At 41.6% G+C, this 19,935-nt stretch overlaps 3 protein-coding genes across 3 annotated transcripts in view; all 3 read right to left on the bottom strand.

The window, feature by feature from the left end:
• Positions 1 to 450: 450 nt before the first annotated feature.
• Positions 451 to 11,401, bottom strand: gpr156 (G protein-coupled receptor 156). Its single transcript, XM_010779710.1, has 10 exons — positions 11,165 to 11,401; positions 8,503 to 8,655; positions 5,196 to 5,323; positions 4,971 to 5,106; positions 4,776 to 4,886; positions 4,019 to 4,144; positions 3,577 to 3,672; positions 3,207 to 3,443; positions 2,416 to 2,574; positions 451 to 2,245 (listed from the first exon to the last, which is right to left on the bottom strand). The coding sequence occupies exons 2-10, from the start codon at positions 8,617 to 8,619 to the stop codon at positions 914 to 916; spliced, it is 2,442 nt and encodes an 813-aa protein (XP_010778012.1). The 5' UTR covers positions 8,620 to 8,655; positions 11,165 to 11,401; the 3' UTR covers positions 451 to 913.
• On the bottom strand, positions 5,476 to 7,727 carry LOC104952805 (E3 ubiquitin-protein ligase TRIM39-like). Its single transcript, XM_010779709.1, has 2 exons — positions 7,650 to 7,727; positions 5,476 to 7,229 (listed from the first exon to the last, which is right to left on the bottom strand). The coding sequence occupies exon 2, from the start codon at positions 7,225 to 7,227 to the stop codon at positions 5,572 to 5,574; it is 1,656 nt and encodes a 551-aa protein (XP_010778011.1). The 5' UTR covers positions 7,228 to 7,229; positions 7,650 to 7,727; the 3' UTR covers positions 5,476 to 5,571.
• A 4,696-nt stretch (positions 11,402 to 16,097) lies between the features above and the next one.
• Positions 16,098 to 19,935, bottom strand: part of lrrc58b (leucine rich repeat containing 58b) — a 7,560-nt gene continuing 3,722 nt past the window's right edge. Inside the window, exons 2-4 of the mRNA XM_010779708.1 lie at positions 18,645 to 18,773; positions 18,243 to 18,520; positions 16,098 to 17,654 (exon numbers count right to left, since the gene is read on the bottom strand). Coding sequence (XP_010778010.1) covers positions 17,461 to 17,654; positions 18,243 to 18,520; positions 18,645 to 18,773 — 601 coding nt within the window. The 3' untranslated portion in view covers positions 16,098 to 17,460. The remainder of the gene's footprint in view (positions 17,655 to 18,242; positions 18,521 to 18,644; positions 18,774 to 19,935) is intronic.

The raw sequence follows: 19,935 nt of genomic DNA, 5'->3' as shown, positions 1-19,935 counted from the left end.
AGAGCTTTGTGGGATTTTCATGCTGTACTTTTTCTACTCCACTGTATAAAACAGAAAAAGCTGCAAAATGAAGAAGAGGTAAGAAGTTTCTTTTGAAAAGAAACAGGGCTCAGAAATCTAAAGGCAGCAAGGCACTCTTTGTTTCTCACGTACACACAAGTCCAAGACACATACTCCAGATAACTGTGAACTTTGCTAAAAAAATACACAAAGAAAAGTGTGTCAGAGCATAGCAGTGACCTGTCTTTTCCATTTGCTCAGATAGTGTGGGCATGGTGTCTCGTAAACCAGCTACAGATAATACACGTAGAGCGTTTAGAAAATGTACTGTATAAGAACATTAAGCAAGACTCACAAACAACAAAATGTCCACCATACAATTAAACAACACTTTAAGGAATGTGTAAGACAAGTTAATACAATAGAAAGTGGACAGGGAATGTTTCTGTACATCCAGATATCTTATCATAAATATTAAAATAAATACAATATTTGCACAATACTTAACATAGTGCACATTTCAACTGTGTAAACCATACCTTTGGGTTTTTATGTATTACTCTAAAAGTCCGACTTAGACATTTATGGAGTCGACGACATTTCATCTGAAAGCAGAAATCTAAAAAGAATGCCTTAAGTAATATTACAAGGTCAACAGCCTTTATTAGGATAACAGCCTCATTATCCTAATAAAATAACTACTCTGTCCCACTAATAAAGAATACAAACACTCTTTTCATAAAGAGATTAAAACATGTAACTGTCAAATGATCTCCCATTATAGATAGCACATTAGCCTTTATCCACAATTAACTTGTGCTAGCTTTATCCTTAAAGCTAATTTTGACGTTTCTTCAGAAATAAATTCAAGTGGTGGAAATGGATGGACATGTAAAGTGCGGTTGACCTGTGCTTATACAAATGTGGGTTTGAGGTCTTCTTTGAATACTACAGGGTGTGGGGAGCGGTACAGGCTGGCGTAGCCTTCGTACTCGCTGTCAGAGTCTGAGGAGCTCTCTGACGACATCAGAGAGCCCCGCTGCAGGCAGGAGTCACAGTACGGACGGTGGTAGTAACAGAAGTCTGTTGAGCTGCTAGAGTCTGAGTCCCAGTACCCACAGGAGTCTCTCATACGTCTGTGGTGCTCATTACCACCACCCGCTTCCACATCAAGTGAGCCCTCTGCACCGGGCAAGACTGAACATCTGTGGGACCTTAAAGCACGCCTCCGACGTTTCCTTCTCACCTCATTCCCTTCCGCATCCTCCTCCTCCTCCTCCTCATCTAGATTTAGTTCATTGTTGTGCACCTGGAGGACGATGCCATCCCCAGTGAGTCCATCAGGGTGCTTTCCTGGATTTTGGTTGTCCCTTTTCTTTCCACAGCCAGTAGCCTCAGGGGCTGGGTAGAAGCAGGGAGGGCTCAACACTCTTCTGGGGGAGTGGAATGGTGGCCGACGCTTCCTCATAGTGTAGGGGGAGATGCTTGGGTAGCGGAAGAGAACTGGTGGATTAGGGGAGCGTGGTGTCCGCAGGGAGAGAGGGGAAAGTGCGGAGGCTTCCAGAAATCTTAGCTGAGAAGGCCTTCTGGACATCTGACCCGGTGATCGAAGTGCGATTTCCATGACTGCATCCACACTCAGCTCCTGGAGAATCTCCTGCAACTCATCGCTGCTAACAAAACCATTCGGTCGAGCATTTGGACCCAGTGGGGTTGTTAGGGAACTCTGTCTGTTGAACGTTTTAACCTGTGTTGGGTTTAACCCTCTATGGGATTGTAGCGACGTGACAAAATCAACCGTCTCTTCTGCTGTCCTGATTGAGCCCGGGGACAGGAGGGCTGCAGGCGATTTAAGATCTTCCACCCTCTCAGATGTGTCTCTGCCAGTGGTAGAAACGCCTCTCTGGTTCTCACTTTTATAAATATCACCAGGGAGAGGAGAAGAAGCATCAATGGGGGCTGAGGAGCTTGGAGCAGAGGGAGGATCAGAGGACATTGGAACAGCAGCAGCAGTCTGGTGAGAGGAGGGATTTGGTGGCGGGAGTTGGGAAGAAGAGTCTTTTCGAGGTAGAGAAGAAGAAGAAGGGTCTTCAGACTGAACCTCCGTGGTCTGAGTGGAGGAGGAGTTGAGGTTGGTGTTGGAAGAGTCCATGTCCTCGGGGGGGCGGCTGGCTGACATGAGTCGCAGGAGTTTGTCCTTGGCATTGTTCACCTGCTCCTGCAGACTGTCAATCACAGCGTTCTTCTGGAAAATGTAAGAAAAGCACATTTCACATTAGGGGTTTTATGTCAGTTTGACACCACTGTTGGCTTCAATTCAACCAACACAATCATAAATAAAGGAATTATGTAGCTTAATCCTGGAAACATTTATCAGTTGAATGTATTCAGTTGAATAACAAAATGATACGGTACCTCATTAAGTATTTTTTTCATGGAGTTGTTTTCCCCCAACACGTAGTACATCTCATCCTGGCTGTACACCGAGGGCAGGCTCTTACTGGGGCTGCTGAAATACTTGGCCATCTGACTTGGGTTGTTCTGGTCCTCCTCAAACTGCCGCCACTGGGTCAGCTGCACAATCATAAAATAGTTACATTACACACATGCACCAGTAGTTCATGTTACCAGAACCATTTGACAGAGGATCTATTGACCAGGTGTGTTTGAGCGTATTGCTCACTATTCAAATATTTCCTTCCCTTCGACTGAAGAAGCATTCCTTTATCCTGACATAAAGTTACTGCCAGACACGTAGAGAGTCATAAACTTGTTTGCAACATCCTACGTAGATTTGAATCATTCCCACCTCCTGTGTGAGTCACAGTCCACTGACAGACATGGCAATGGGTACGCATATAGAGATCCGAGGTGTGTTCACCACATTCACTCGTATATTGTAGAGGGGAGGAAGACATCCATCTGTCATCCATTTGTCTATCTTGAGTTTCTGCCTGTCTGATTGATTGATTGATGCTTTTTAATGAAGGTTTCCAGACATAGTGCCCTATGATTAGATGACAGTTATTTTGCCTAAAAATAAAATCTCCCTCCCTCATGGTTTCTGTTTTAAAGATACTCCGAAATTGCCGGTGTTATCACCAGAGATAGTAAAGAGAGAACAAATCCTGCAGCTTGCATCTAAAAACGTGTTGTTGCTTTTTTCATGCATCTTGCATTTGTATCACTAGCTGTTTTTTTCTTACCTGCGGCACAAACAGCATGCAGTTGGTAGCCATTGTGCAGATAAAAATGGCTCCAGCCACAGTGCTGTAGACCAGATTGGGCCAGGCCTGTAGGAAGATGGACACAGGAATGGCTACAGCAGAAAAGAGGGTGACCAAAGTGACGGTTGTTATGATGGTGGGAGACTGGTTGACTGGAGGATGGCTGACGTTACTGGTCAGTCCAGCTAGATAAGTCCCATAGAGGAGAAGACAACCCTAAAGAAAAAAGTAAAGATAAAATAAAGACACAGAATATATAAATCAATCCATCATACCACCATAACAGTAAAGGAATTAAAAGCTGTGTTATGTTTTAGAATTGCATTTCAATAGAATAGAGATTACAAACCTTCTGAACAGCAATAATGATAACCCACAGATATGAGTATGCAGAGGAGCAGGAGTCCAGCTGAGACAAAGAGTAGGAAATGTCTCTGTCCACAACCTAGATCAAGAAGAAACAGTGTAACCATCAGGAGTTGAAACCCTAATTAATCTGGCTATGTCACAAACATGTCTATAAATAAATACTTTAAGATAGTGGATCAAAGAAAAGGACATTTTCATTTTCTTTCTCTCACAAAATTCAACTTTTTTTTCAATTTTATGAAAATCAAACTATTGTAATTTGTTGTTGGTTTATTGTAACCAACAAGCACCAGATAAAGATTTCTATAAAATAAAGTAAGCTGTGTCCTGCCCCTCAAACAGTTTTTTAGTTTAAAAAAAACATTCTTAACTTGTTTTAAAAACGTTCTATTCAGCCCCACAAAATCACTATTACATTCTACCTTGACCGTAGCTCCTACAGATCGTGAACACTTGATGGGGTCGGTGAGGTTCCAGGCCGTGAGGACCAGCATGTCCACCAGGACCAACAGAGCCACCATGCCCATCAGCTGGATGTCTCTGATAATCTGAGAAGAAAAGTCAAGTCTCGTCAATAACATACAGATGTAATCATTTGTATTGCATTCTCATCCATATAAGACTGTAACACTGCAGTTAGGGAACATTTTGAGTCTCTTTTGGAAGAGTAATGAAACAGTAGGAACATTGAAAGAACAAGAGGGCTTGTAGCTAGGCCTAGCAATCCTCTAAATACGGTAATCCTCATTAAATCATTCTGTATATGAATCCAGCTTTGCATCAACATACAAAATAATTGTTCTTCCAAGGAAAGAAAAATAATTGAAGCAACCATATTGATTTGCAACATTTAGTTGTGCAACAAAAGGTGTTTCATCATACTCAAGAGTTATGCAAAATATTTGAAAAAATCCCCCCAAATGTCTTTATTTAAAGAGCAGCAGTAGTGAGTACATAATGAAAATGTAGTAAAACATTTAAATAATCTTGCAAACGTTTTTAAAACTTCCTGAATTTACAGCAAATGCTAATGACTTTGGCCATGGCCCACATTTTGGAAAAAACCTAATGCTCATTCCATGGTTTATCTTGTAATGCCTTTATTAAAACATTATCCTTCTCAAAAGAAGATTTATAAAAAATAACATTTAGAGTAAGATGAGGTTGGAGAATGCCTACCACTCTCTTGTCAGGCACTCGCTGGGTGAACACTCTGTACAGTCTCCACGTCTTCCCCAAAATTGGGCCAAACACCAGGGTACTGCCGATACAAAGAGTCCACATCCGGGCCTGGGTGAGAGAGCGCTTCATGGTTATCCAACAAGGACTTATCCGATAATATAATGAGGGATTGAGGGGAACCACAGGGCTTACTTGTAGCACGGCTGTGGATGCTCCACCCTGTGAGTGTGATCGATCCTCAACGGCAAACAGGAAGCCGCTGCTGTAGGTGAGGACACTCCCAAAGAGAGTCAGGACATTCAGGTTGGGACTGGACATCTTCACTATCCTGATAACAAAACATGAGAAGACACACAATTGATTAATCAATTCAGTAAATATCTTTTCATGGTATTATTGTTTCGCCTTGTAGTCTACCTGTTGTTTTTGAAGCGCAGGGTGAAGAGGAGGAAGAAGAAAGCCAGCAGGATGCCACAGGAGAGCAGCGTCCACGCCACGGCAATCAACACCGGGGAGAGAGAGCACCTCGGGAGCTCCACGGCCATCTGCACACACACATGCAAAACGCTTAACATCAAGTCTAAAATATGACAGGTGTAAATCATATGAATGTGCCTTATAATCATTGTTTTTATAATAGAGAACATAAAAGCACCAAAAACAAGTACAAAGCTTCAGATGGATATACAAACTTTATTGTGACAGAGTAGCAGACATCATTTGAAAATGATCAAATGTATTTTTTAAATGTTTGAAAGCAATAAAGCAATAGGAAGAGAGGAAATGTCAGATTTCAGACGTTGAAAGGCGAGATGATCATAGGAGCCGAGTTGACCCCGCCATGATTACGCCGAGGGTTAAAGTAGGGGAACAGTCTTTCACCGAATGAGTATCCGGTGAATGAGTAGATATGAGAAGCAGATTCCACATCGTAAAAAGAAACCTGCCCCCCCTCGACATCCACGAACACCCCGATCCTCTGGGGCTTCCCTAACAGCGGCACACGTATAGGAGTGCTGCTGAGGGCCCAGTAGCTCTTGTCTTTCCTCATCCCCAGGGCCCAGTATCCTGTTTCAGGGTTTAGCGTATTCCCTCCTTTTCTGTTGACGGACTGAAGCCCAACTCCAATATCCCACTCCGTCTTGCCCGTCACTTGGACTTCATAGTAGAGCCTTCCAGAGGAGAAACCCTCCTTTCCCAACACACTGACCCCTGGGTAAAATCTCTCTGGATCATCTGGGGGTCTCAGTGCTACATCCCCGTGATGGACCTGTTTCCTGTTTCCAGACAACACCAGTTTGGGATGAGCTGTATCAGGGTCCAGAGTCACATCAACAGCACAGTGCTGAACCCTCTTAAATTCAGTCTCACATAGCCTCTTCACCTCAGCCTTCACTGTCTCCTCCAGCTGACACGCTACTCTCCTGACTGCTCTCCTCACCGTGCCCACATACACAGCACTCTCCACGCAGGTGTTGGTCCAGTCTTTGGTAGCTGGCAGTGTGGAGAAAGCTGGAAAGCTCTGGATAAGGTAGAGGTCATCTTCAGTGTGTGAAAGCTGCTCCAGGTCAGCATTTCTCCGCCTCAGCTCCTCGATCTCCTGCTCCAGCTCCAGAATGAGGCCTCTTGCCTTGCCTTCAACTTGCCTCTGCTTGGCACCGATCACCTCGACCACCTCAGCCTGACCTCTCTTGACCATGTGGAGCAGATTGTTGAAGACTTGCAAACTCTCTTCAGTCTCTCTTTCTGTGTTTCCTTTACTGAGCTGAACACTTTGATTGATTTCGCTGATTTTCTCAAGTCGGCCGTGAATCATTTCTTCGACCTCTGCATTTAGCCTTCCAATTTGAGCTCTCCTGTCTCTGCTCTCCTCCTCTATAGGTACAGTGTGATGAGCATTGTGGTCTCTCTTGATGCATATCTGGCACACATAAGTCTGGTCCGTGTTACAGAACCGCTCCAGGAGTTTCTCGTGCTTCCTACACACTCTGTCTTGCATGTTCATCATAGGGTTGATTAGGTGGTGTTTCTTGAAGGTGCCTAAAATGTGATGGGGCTCCAGGTGGGTCTCACAGAAGGAGGCCAAGCAGTCAAGGCATGATTTAAGAGCCTTGACCCCTTTTCCAACACACACATCACATGTAACGTTGCCTTTGTGGCTTGAATATTGGTCCAAAATACTGGCTTCTTCTTCTTCTTTCTTTTCTAATGACTTCTTGAACTGAGAAGCCACGTCGGATATGAAGATGTTAACTTTGAGCTCAGGCCTCCTGTAAAACTTCTGCTTGCACATGGGGCACTGCGACAGATTAACGCTCTGCCAGTATCCCTGAATGCAGTCCCTGCAGAAGTTGTGCCCACAAGGAGTGGAGACAGGTTGGTTGAGCAAATCCAGACAGATGGGGCAAAGAAGCTGCTCCTCGGTCAGCAAACTGACAGCAGTCGCCATATCTGGGAACACATCCAGAAAGAAAAGCAGGTGGGATTTATAGAAGAGGTTGGCTCCAGTCCTACCATGTTTTTCTTTACACTATGGCATGCTATTAGGAGACAGTTGTGCCTGGCGAGCAGTCTACATCCATTAATAGTAACAAATGCATGGTGTTACATTTCATCAAAGCATACTCCATTCTAGCTGCTGAACATGTTTCATGTTTTCCAAGTTTACAGACAATAATCAACTTGAATTATTAGGACATTATAATAAAATATTACATGAAAATACAATCGTATTAAAATGTTTTACCATAACAAAACAAATACAGCGCAGTTCAGGGTTCCTTTCATATTAAGTGAAGGTGATTTCTCCACTTTGAGACTGATAAGAAATACACATCACAAAGAGGGAAAGAAATATGAACGATAACTTACCTTGCTTTTATGTGGTGTAGCACCCAGAGGAAGGGAGTCTAAAGGAGAGTGTTTGTGTTCCCTGTAACAGTCGCTCTACTACTTTAGTTTCTATTTGGAAAGTCACATTAGACTTTCTTGTGCCCGCCTCTTAAAGGCACCAGTGACTGAGGCAATACTAAAAATAACTATAGTAGTCCAGTGGCATTTCATTTCCAGATCGCCTCTTTTGCTTTGACCTCTTAAGTGGTAAATAGTACTGGGGTTTTAGATGCTTTGAAATTGTAAAGGTGTTTTTGATATTCCCAATATCTTAAGCTAGGCCCAAGTTTATCAACCGCAGAGGACTGTTCATCTAATCAATTAATCAAACAACAACAAAATAATTACACCAAAAAAAATGTATATGATGGATACGTTTTAACTATTTTCAGATTTTCTTCAGACCAAACGATTAAATCTACTATTCCAAAAAATAATAATCACCAGATAAATAGATAATTAAAATAATCTTGCAGCCCAAAAAAACTGCGGTGGATGTGTAAACAAAAGCTATGACCAAAAATAATTAAAAATGTCAATGTTATGTTAATATTGTATTAAAGTTGTATTGTAGGAAATTCAGCCCTGTGTCAATAATGTGTTTGGTCTGTCAAAATAAGAGACTGTATATGCAGTTTAAAACATAGGATGATGTGTTTTTACTCTTTAACCTTTTTAAGGGACACAAATATTCAGTTGGTCGTCAGCCATGCAGGATTTCACATAGCTTTGTCTGCCAATATGTGTTTGAGTGAATATGTTTACATCAAGTCTGCATTCTTAAGACAATATATTTGTGTGTGTGTGCGTGTGCGTGTGTGTGTGTGTTTACCGTGCTGAGACTGCATATTCTCTGCAGGATGTCGATGCCCTCCTGTCGGTTCACTCCCGGGTGTATCGAGCAGAGTGGGGAATCACACTGTGAGCTGCAGTTCAGCTCAGGCTCCATGACTGACCCCAGTCTGTCCACTTTCACACACACATCCTGAGGAACAAACAGATGATACGTTTTTACATATGACAATGATATAACTCTATGTAAAACCGATCTTAGCGTTCATGCATACATTCTCTATGCCCAGCAGCCATAACATTTAACTGCACATTTATATCCAGTAACGGGAAGCACCCCGGGGATACACAATTCATGTGCAGTCCGGCTTCTTTTTCCAGGTCACACAAAATAGTTGCAAGACTTTTAGCCACCACAGTGTGGTGCTCTGACAGAAACCTCTGAGTGGAATAACAATGGGAGCATCCATGTCATTTTTCACCACAGTGATATCACAGCAAGGAAAACGCTATAGATCATAGCAACAAATAAATGTAACAGACACATATTAAAAAAATTAAGATTAGAATAAAAAAATCCCCAAATAAAGAGTCAAATATTTACCACAACTGAACAAACTGAGAAGCCTGTGCTCTCTGTGTTACAGGAAGCTTTTTTGTTTTTGCTTATCCTCAATTTCCACTAGCATTACGTCATTACTGAGGCAACCCAGCCAACGCAGGAACACACTGCTGTGACACTGATGTGTGGGATCGGCAAAAGGCAGAGCAAGAAGAATTATAAAATATAACAATTGCATATTACCAAAGCTACAATTTACTTTAAATCGAGTGCCACTCAATCTGCAATCAGCAGGTTATATAAGGCTTCTGAGAATCAAGATGTTAAATTTGGACAGCATCAGCAAACAACTGTTTGTCACTCTTGCCACAGGCATTTTTATGAAGCTACCCTGTGTACTGACATGTTGCAAATGTAATTATGCGCCACGGTATCACCTGATACTCTGAGCTGTAGAACAGACTGGGAGTCTGATCACTGAAAGGTGCAGTGACTCAGCTACATGTTGTCGAGACCATGTGAGACCAACTGTATCGATACAAATTGGCAGACAGGTGACTGTTTACAGGAGCAGCGTGTTATTAGACAGCACACGACTCGTCATTGTCTGTAGAATGACTAAGATACCAAAAGCACTCTGGGAAAGTTGGAGATTCAATCAAAACAAAGCGGTTTGGGACATCTTTGCATTTGAACATTGAAAGGAAACTGTACACCATGAGTTAAAGACTTGAAAGATGTACTTGGTGTAGACCAACATTATTGAGTGAATCCCAGTGATGGTTTTCCATAAATTAATGGTGTCAACAGAACAATGAAGCTCTCCAGGAAGCATATCTGGGAAATGTCTGGAGTTCCTGTTCATTTCCTGTCGTCACTTTCCAAGTTTAGATCACAGTTCTGCTGCTTCCCGCAGGAAAAGACGCCAGAGAGAGGCATTTCCTTCTTAAAAACAAATCCTGCCTCTGTAGCTTTCAGTTTGGTAGAAAACCTGCCGCCCTGCAGGTGTCAACAAAGGTCAGTCAACATCCAGCCATGGTGGGGGTCACGGTGTAAGCAGCAGGAACAGGGCCCTTCCCCAGGCTGACTTAGGTTTTACGGACATGTTTTGACAGCTCAGAATAGTCATGAGGAGTGTCTTTTGAAGTCCTGAAGGCTAAACCGCAAGTAATACCTTTAAAAGCTACTTGTGGCCTTGAATGTCTTGCTTCAATTTAGGGCGGGCCTTACCTGTGAAGCTTAGCTTTGACTCCTTCACTTCCACTGTGGCCTCACTTTAACTCTTATTTACTTTAATTGGTTGAAATATCTCCAATATTTAATATATTGCAATAATATGTCACCCATTTTTACAAACCTTTAGGCTCCGAGGGACAGAATTGAGTTTGACTAACCTTTTACCATAGTACTTTAAATAAAAGAAGTGAGGTAAAGCCCATTCATCGCCCTGTCAGTCCATATATGTTTCTCCTAAGATTAGAGGAAAGTCACCACAGGCTCTGCCAGATGTAGCCTAATGCCCGGTTCAGGGGCCAACATTGAAACATTCCTTGCAGAAAATAATCCGTTTATAAACATATTCGTTAATCTCAGTTAGAATGCAATTGCTTGCACTGAAATCCCGCCTCAGGCCCGGCACACGTCAATTGAGCCACATGGTGCGTTCACAGCCTGCGTGGTTTAATATTAGTCACCCCAATATATCAAACGTCATAAGAATTCCTTTTTGATCTGAGTCTGCACATCTGCTGTATGAGAACATTTAAAGCAAAACACCTGACGAAATGCGATTGGTACATTAATAATTCGTTTACAAAGAGAAAGTTATAAAGAAACTATACAGAATTATTGTATGCCCAAGAGAAATTCATGATTTTAGGCTTTTGTAGACCCACTAACGACATGAACCACAAAGTTTATCGTGCAATATCTTAATCAGTTGGGATCTCCATCAGCAGCTGATTAATTAACTGTTTATTTACACAATCCTGTTTGGTGGAGACGCGAAAAACATGTGCTCAGCATCGGTTGCATTGATACAGTTGCACCCTACAGTTTAAACCTATATTTCGCGGAATAAGACATAATGACATTAACGAGTATGCTGAAGAAAACAAGGGGAAAGTTTAAAGTAGCAAACCTCGGTCTCCAAAGCGCACGGAGGATCCCATCGGCTCGTCCCGCTCCAGACCCCATCGCTCCAGACTCACAAACTTTACAGTAAAACTTGGAATCAAACGACTGGATAATATGTTAACTAACATAGCTCAAAAGGTCCCATAGCCGCACTCTCGTAATAAATTCCACGGCTTAATCTGTCCGACAAACTGTCAGTCCACAGCAAAAGAAGATCCTGTCACTCAGGAAAAGTTCAACTGACTACTGAGTTCTCATTTGAGCTCTGAGGGAGGGAGGCGCGCGCGTACACTCTCCCCCTCTCTCTCTCTGTCTCTCTCTCTCTCTCTGTCTCTCTCTCCCACTCTTTCCCACCTCTCTCTCTCTCTCTCACCTCTCTCTCACACACTCTCTCCCACCTCTCTCTCTTTTTCCCTCTTGAAATTGCTTTATTGTTGGCCGTAACTGTTTACATTTACTCTATTCAATTTATATTTGTATAGCTATGGAAGTTATAGCATTTCCATAGCAAATGTGAAATAAAAACAAAAAAAAGTAGGTAAAATAGGTAAAGATCCACTGCAATGAAGAAACGCATTGCAAAATCTAATTAAACATGTTGAGGCTATTTATATGCAGATATAGAGCTTAAGATAGCCAATTTCGACACCACTTGTTCCCCCCCTTCTTTTGTACCTTTTCTGCTCTTGCTGCCCAAATGACTTTCAGAGTGTGAAGTCATCCATGTGGGGCAGGGGGGCTGTGACAGTGTGGGTAGCATGCTGCAGGGCCCAGGGGACTGGGTGGCATATGGGACAGGGCGGCACATTCTGTGTCCACAGTGCAAATAAATACAGTGAAAAACAGCAGTTTTTTTTTTTTGTGGAAAGAGAAACACAAATCATTGCTATTTTTTTTCCAAAAGCAGGCTTCCATCAGAGAGATTAACAAAGTAGCTGATCGGCTGGTGAATCACACACAAAGACAGAAAAGAGCTACTTTCTGTGAGCAGTGAGCCAGCAGAAATATTATTGCATTTGTTCCGTCAGTCGTAAGAGGCATAAAGGTGTTATTAAGATGTCAAAAAGATTTATAGTGTGAGCCTACAAACAGGGTCATTCCTGATGAGGGAGTGTCACCTCCACTGACAGCTGTAGGAGAGGAAGAGAGGCACAAAGACAGATTATTAAAGAAGAGGAGAATTTTCAGATATTTATTCATTCAATCATCAATGCCATCACTTAGTCGCATGCACACACGCACACACACACGCACACACGCACTTCAATTCATACTGCTTATTCTCTTTATGTTTGGTTTTGAGAAAATGTAATTCCCTGCATGCTTAAACCCAAAATCCTTCAGGCATTTAAATACTATGGTAAGTCTAATTTAAAAAAACAAGGGGGGCGTTGACATCTATCCAACCAAAAGTTTTACTTATGATGAGTAGCCAATCATGTCCTCTTTCAGGATGGACTTTTGCACCATGCAGTTGCAGTTTTTGGCAATTCAAGCATGAAAGTAAATACTCTGTTCAATAAAAAACTGTGCCTGAAATTCATGTGAGCTTCACATTCTCTAAAAGAAGATGTCAATGGCTCAATGTTTAAACCCTGAGGAGAATGCAACAAAAAAAAATGTAGTTATTTTAAATATGAAGCTACTTAAGTATGTAGGTTTCTACCGGACACAGATGTGAAAATACTTCTTAGTTTAAAATAAGAGCCGGGAACAAGTATTGGGCATATCACGCCACGATGTTTACCATCAGATTATTCTTCTGTTGACTAATGCTGGTACTGGGTCCACTATTATTATGGATTCTGATGTCTAGAATTATATCAAAAACCACCTAAAAGCAAAAACACATGACAAACTAATCAGCATATGAAATTTGAAAAGCTGTGACACAGAAATAGTGAACTCTGGAAGAAAAGAAGACAGCTGCCTCTCTACTCAACATCACCTGTGCTTTCTGATCAAATGACACCACCCCATTGAATGACTAAAACACAGTTGCCAGCTCTGTTACACCCAAAGCGTGGCAAATCCTCTCAGGTTTCCTCCAAGATCAGGTTCAAGATGGACTGTACTAGCAGCAGTTGGACTGCCTCAATGCTCAGATTACCAGGATCCTGAATATTTCATCTGGCGACACAGGGCTCACTCAAAAAAGCAGGAGTCAAGAAGCAGAAGCTGGATGAAACAGGACGCGTGTCGCTCTACTGAGGTTACGGGGGATCAACTCTAACATAAAGATGTTCTAATTAACAAACACAGGTGTCACATACAGTTGCCAACTTTTTTCTAGACTGCCATATTGTGCATCAGCTGGAAGTCTGCCAACCACAATAAAAAACAAGTGAGGCTTTCAATCCAGTGACACACAGTTTCCTGTTGAGCCCCTCCTGACAGGGAGCAGCAGCACCGTTTCCTCACATGGAAGCAGCTGTGATTCAATACCTGGCCACAGCTCCAGTATTCTGCAGCGTGTAAGACTGTGTGGGTGTAAAGGCATTGTTCCGTGTGTGTGAAGCATCTATCCCCTCCGGTCTTACACTGTCCTTGGCAGAGCCTGGACGCTCCCCTGGGACATGCCCAGGTTTGCCCACTAACACACAAAGACAAATCCCTCTCTGGGACGCTGAGGCTCCTCCTGCTTGTTTGCTATGGACCTGGATTAGCAGTTCTGGATCAAAGCTCCCCTGCAGGCTCATAGTGGGAAGCATCAGTCCACTCACTCTACTTTCACAGCTGATTGTAGTTTTTAAATTAAGCGGGGAAAAAAAGAAGTATAGAAACGAATAAAGCAGTAAGTGCCAGAAAATGTGCCATGTGAAATGTTTTAAAGCTCATATATCATATCAGATTTCTAGTATGTAGTCATAACTAACTTGAATCCTGCATTACTTGATTATTTTTGGAAATATACCACTATCTAGCTGACAAACTGCCCACTATGTTCATTAGCTAGTGGCTCAATGTCTCTCTCTGGTCTCTGATGTTTGGCAGGTGTAGCAGTTTCCTGGATACTTTAATCCAGTTTACATTAAAACATATTTATTAAAACATCTTTAAATGAAGGTAATACAAAACATCTACTAATAAAGGGTCTTTTTAGTAGGTCAAAAGTTAGACAATGAAAACAGGGAAACATGTTAACCGTCAGCAGTGCTAATCTCTGGATTTCGAAATGTGGTAAAAGAAATAGCTCAAGGCTCTCAAGGCCAAGCTTTATTCAAAACTTTCAACAGTAGCTCCACCAATCAAATCTGGGTCCACTTACTAGCATTTTCAAGACTTTCAAGCGTAGTTTGTAACAAATCTTATATTGAAGGTCCACTTGCTAGCTTTTTCAATTAAATGTGTTATCTCTGACAGTTGAGCAAAAATAGTTTCAATTTGAGAGGAAAATGGAAGAAAACTGTCTGATTGCTCAAGGAAAAGTTACTGTAAGTATAATCTTATCAGCTAAAAATGTCACAACCTGGATGTTAAAGAGGTATTTTCCTGTAAACTGCAACATCTTCTAGCTGATACGCACTTCCTATTCCCTCCAAAAATATTGTATCAATATGTAAACTTTTCTCCCTTTTTTGTGTAAAGGGGATGATGTTGGGTCAAATGACTGTGATAGCATACATTTTTTTTTTTTTTAAACCTTCAAGTTATTCGCCATAGCAATCAAACATTGTTAACCCAGTGGTGTATTATCATTCGCCCATTGCTCATCTCTCCCTATAACCACGTCCAGCACCTCCGCGTGGCTCTGGGCTCAGACCAGACGTTCTGCGCTGGGATTAGCAGAGTAACTCTGAGGACAACGTCTGACTGTGTGAGGGCGTCTACAGTGTGTGGCTGTCGTGTGTAAAGGCTCAGCTGAGTGTACAATTATAACTCGTCATGTGCGAGGTCTGGCATGCAAGTTAATACACACTGGCTATACTGTGAGCTAGTATGCCTCTGACCAGGGGCGATAAGAGGCTTAGAGTATCAAGCACCCTGTATTTCAAATAACTTTGCTGTTTGATCTGCTGATCACCTGCAGTGCTGCATTTAATGTGATAGTCGAGAATGAGGTGCCCCCATGAAATGAAGCAACCAAAAACATATTTTAGACACAAACAGTCCTCAATTACAACTGCAGAGGGAAACATGTACCTTGCAGAGTCACAGATCACTGGAACAGAGACAGCATCTTCCTCCTGTGAGACTTCAACTGCCAATCACCACGTACTGCTTCCAGTTCATCATGGCTGCATCGGTTACATCTCAGATTGCATTTGTGACGACACACTCCTAAACACAAAGCATGAAGAGTTAAAGCGTGTGTAAGGCAACTCCACACAATGTGCTAGAGTCTCGCTGGAGAGTTCCTATGTGCCTGCTGTTGGTGACTGGGCCCTACTGTATGTGAACATGTGTGAAAGATTGAAAAGCAAAAGGAAACACTTCAGTCACACTGGAAACCAGACGGGAATTGGTCAGACCAAACAAACAATATATGCACTCAAAAGATCATTCTTACCAGGCTAGACTTAAAGAAACTATAAGGTGAAAATGCTAGGATAGGACACAAAGTGTGAAAAGAAACAAGAGGAACAAAGTGTTTCGTGGCCGTTGGCAGGTGATGGTAAAGGATTATTCAGATTGTGCTGAATGCACTTGGCATCTCTAGGTTCCGGCTTAAAGAAAAGGTTTCTCAGCATTCACACTAAAGAATGAACTCACCTTCAAATGCAAATTAAAACTCAACACATTGAAAAAGCACACACTGTTTGGGTGGGTTAATGTACAAAGTAACATTTCAAACTCTCTAATTGTTGTGCACAAAAAACACATTCCCTGTATACTTATCTTGCTTTTTATTAACCGGCATTCAAAAAAAAATAAAAAATGAAAATGTCCTGTCCTAAAATACTTGAATGTCACAATACAAACACATTTTAAAGATATAACAAATCAGTCTTTATTATTGTGATTATATTCTGTACAATCTACTTACATTATCTGAATGGGGTACAAGTAAATACAATTAATATATCTCTATATATTTTCTGTTCAAGTGTCATCTATTCTGCAGACTTTAAAATAAAAACAGTTTGTTTAATATTTGAAAAATAATTTCTATAAAAACATTTAATTTAGCTATGAAAGGGTATTTGTTCTCTTTGCTGCTGTTAAGATAATAAGTACAAAATCACTAAAAACAACTTTAATTCATAATGTTAATTTTGTCACATTTCAGGGTGCATATATCACATTTCTTCTCACTCTGTTTTACTGTGTTAGAACTCACCATTAGTAAGGCACTTGTATACTCTAGTATAGGTGTTACTGTAACATAGAGGAGCTTTCTTGTTTTCTAAACATTAAAAAAGGTCTAATGTGAAGCCAAGGGCTCCTCACTCCTCGCTTAAAACACAACCTGTCTGATATCTCCCAGCATACACAAATGAAGATGAAGCAGAGATGTAAACAGGAACAGCCATTTCCTGTTTAAAATGATGGTTTCTGTCTCAAAACGACTCAGAAAAAAAGATCTGCAGTGTTGGCTCCGTTTACACACATTTATATTCTTATGTCAAGAGAAAACTGACCTGAACACAAACATGAAGGCTACTGTGTCACAATCAATAGCTTTTGTTACACAGTGATGGTTTTCACCGGCCTGGACAAGTTTTCTTCAGCAATCTCACACAACCCATAATCTTGATTCATTTACTATGCCATGATAGCAAACCAATGATCAAGGCTGTTGTGAGTTGACCAGGGTGCAGACTAACAGATAAACCTTGATCTTTTCATTTTGTTCGGGCAAAGCAGCTACAGTGTGTCACTAGTAGCAAGACAAAATACATACAATTGTTCATATCCAAACTTTCAGAAAATGCATGTACTTTGGCTACTAAAAAGCACCATGTGTCAAAAGATAATGTTTGCTGCATTGAAAACAAAAAGAGCCCTGTCGCTCCTTCACTCACTTTCACAGTTTCACTGCCATCGTATGCTCCACCATGAGACCAGCACTTTGACAGATTGTGGGCTTGCAAGGCTACTTGGAACAATAAGCTCTTCTTCACTTGTTTTACGTAGTGTAATATGTGGTGAGAGAACAGATTCTTTATATCCAATAAAATGAAGTCAATACGTTTCCAGGTCCGTAGGAGGGAGTTGTTCCACACAGTAAAGTAGCATTACTGTGTGTCAGTGTGTCTGAGTTTATGTGGAGTAAAGTCTGACAGCCAGGTTCATCTCTGTATAAGTGGTTAACAGTGACAGGACTGACAGGCTCAGAGGCTGCTCCATAACGTCGTGCTATCCCAGAAGCACCCTCTGCAGGCGGTAGGCGGGCACGCTGCTCTCGTCCTCTGACTCGGCGTCGCTCTGGGGGTTGGAGCTGCAGGGAGACGTGCACTCTGGGGAGCACAGGTAGTGCATGAGGGGCAGCCGGTACTTTCCACAGAAGTCCACAAACTTGATCTGGCGCACACATGAATCAAAGTAGACGCCTGGAAAAAGTAAGAGAAGAAACAGGTTTCAGGTTACTTGTGTTATTCTGAGAGAATGTATCTATACATTAACATGATAACGTTAAATTCTGTAAATTCAGATGTAAGCAAAACAGCATTCATATGCAGGCTTGGGAAAATATGTAATGCATTTTGTAATATTAAGTATCTTTCTCTTAGGTGCGGCTTCGTATACGACAGCATATGTTATTCAAGTGGTTCTGGACCAAGGCCTTATTATCAAAAAAACATCTTCATGCTACACAAAGTTTGGCAAATGTTGACCTCAAATCTTTGCCTTTCTCTCAGATACATTGTGGATATAGTTGACCTTTTCAGGTCTCTGAAATGTCTTTTAAAGTATTTGTGCTTTATGTTTGAATTGGTCAAAAACTGTAGAAACATGTCAAATCTTCATTTCATGGGGTCATACTCACAAACTAAAAAAGAAGAGTCGGTTGTAAAAAAAGAAAGAAAACTGAGCTCCATACTTTAGAAAATAATGATGATTACAAAATTGAACAAGATAAAAAAACCTCAACATCAATCTGTGCATTTTCTTCATGTAACGTAATAAAAGTGTCTCACCGGCACACTTGGGGTTGGGGCACTTGCTGGCCAGGTCCAGGTAGCCGAGCAGGTTGGAGGGCAGGTCGCAGGGCGAGTAGGGAACATTCCGGCTCTTGGCGGAGCGCGCTGCCAACTCTAGCAGCGACGGAGGGTCGTAGGTCATCTCCTTGACAAAGCGCACGACCAGTGGGTTGCCACGGAGACTGAGCTCTTGCAGATGCACAAGGGAGAGGATCTCCCTCGGCAGGTAGGTGAGCAAGTTGTTGTGGAGACTTAAAGATCGCAATGAGTAGAGCCTGGAGTGGGACAGAGAAACATTTTCACATACAAATTGACTACAGAAATTATTAGATCAATGCATATACAAACCTGGCTTTTATGTAATCTGGAAATCAGGTTACAAGACACTGGTTTTGTTACCTGGTGAGCTGCGGGGGGACACTTTGGATGCGGTTGTCACACAGGACCAGGTAGCTGAGGTAGGGCAGGTTAGCCACTTCTGGAGGAATGGCTGTGATGAAGTTTCCACCCAGATATAACAGCTCCAGACTAACAGAAAAAAGGGACAAAATAGTTGATTTTTAGTTTAAAAAGGTTTAATTAAAGTATTTTAGCTATTTTATGGAAACACAAAATTAGGAGGGATAAATTATTTTGTGGTGGAGCTTCAGCGTTTGCAGTAACCTTTGCTTCAGTTTTAAAGTGATCATGTTTTGTAGGTAAACATGTCATAAAGGGAAACTTTTCTGGCAAACAAAACTGAAAAGTGAGCCCAAGTTAAAACTAATACATACCACAAGGGGGAGCTAAAGATGCATGGGTTCATGTTGAAGCGTTTGTGTGAATGTTTTTGTGTCTCTACATTTATTTAGTAATTTACTTGGAAGCCTACTCATCATCAAAAAGACAAAAGTGAAGAGATAAAACAATATGTCCAAAATGGTCTCATCATTACGACATTACTTTAAAGTACACACTTTGTTGCTTCATCAACTCAGGAAAAGGAGTGTGCAAATATAACATTTGCAATACATGTACATTTTTGTTAAAGCTCCTAAGCAAGACAAACTTAGTTTGATATTTAATTCGCTAGAAGAAAAAACTGCTTCCATGTTTAGTACATGTGTGTTGTATTAGGACAACATACATGTGTGTTGTATTAGGACAACAAAAGGACTCCGGTAGGGTAATGGAAGTATGGAGTACACAGGGGGGTAATTGGGAGTGAAACAGAGAGACGGGGTGAGAGAAATGGATGGCTGGTCAGCAAAAGTAAGCTGTCCGGCCATCTGCCTGCTGGAACTGATGACACAGCGACCATGAGACAGGAAGCCATTATGCTGTCCTTGGTGGTGGAGCACTGAGCCCCTCTGTGTTAGGAACTGAGACATTTGGGTCTCCTTAATAGCCTCACAAACACTCAAAATACCAAACAGATCATGCATTTTAGCCAGAGTGGCAAAGTCCCTCACCTTCCGGTGGACCTCCATGGGAACTTATTCCAAAAAAAAATTATTTATTGAAGTCAATGGAGAGAGAAAGATTATCTTTCGATCCCGTTTGAATTGTGCCACGAATTACACATATGATGTGTGTCAATTTAAAAGATAATTTTGCAAGTAAACAAAAAAAGAAATTGTCGTAAAACTGTGAAGCAAACATTTTTTTGTGTGAAATCGCTCAATGAACTACATCTCCCGTCCCGCACCAC

The sequence above is a fragment of the Notothenia coriiceps genome, unplaced genomic scaffold, assembly GCF_000735185.1.
Source record: "Notothenia coriiceps isolate Sejong01 unplaced genomic scaffold, NC01 NC01_scaffold00020561, whole genome shotgun sequence".
NCBI lineage: Eukaryota > Metazoa > Chordata > Actinopteri > Perciformes > Nototheniidae > Notothenia > Notothenia coriiceps.
Note: the sequence above shows the minus strand (reverse complement) of the source record. Positions and strands in the feature narration are given on the sequence as shown.

What these genes read in the sequence shown, in the direction of transcription:
- LOC104952805 (XM_010779709.1), bottom strand. Translation starts at nt 7,227, where the DNA reads ATGGCGACTGCTGTCAGTTTGCTGACCGAGGAGCAGCTTCTTTGCCCC.
- gpr156 (XM_010779710.1), bottom strand. Translation starts at nt 8,619, where the DNA reads ATGGAGCCTGAGCTGAACTGCAGCTCACAGTGTGATTCCCCACTCTGC. An exon ending in CATCCACAGCCGTGCTACAA is followed by an intron (nt 4,887 to 4,970) that starts GTAAGCCCTGTG and finishes TCTCTCACCCAG; the next exon opens with GCCCGGATGTGGACTCTTTG. An exon ending in GCATGCTGTTTGTGCCGCAG is followed by an intron (nt 2,575 to 3,206) that starts GTAAGAAAAAAA and finishes ATGATTGTGCAG; the next exon opens with CTGACCCAGTGGCGGCAGTT.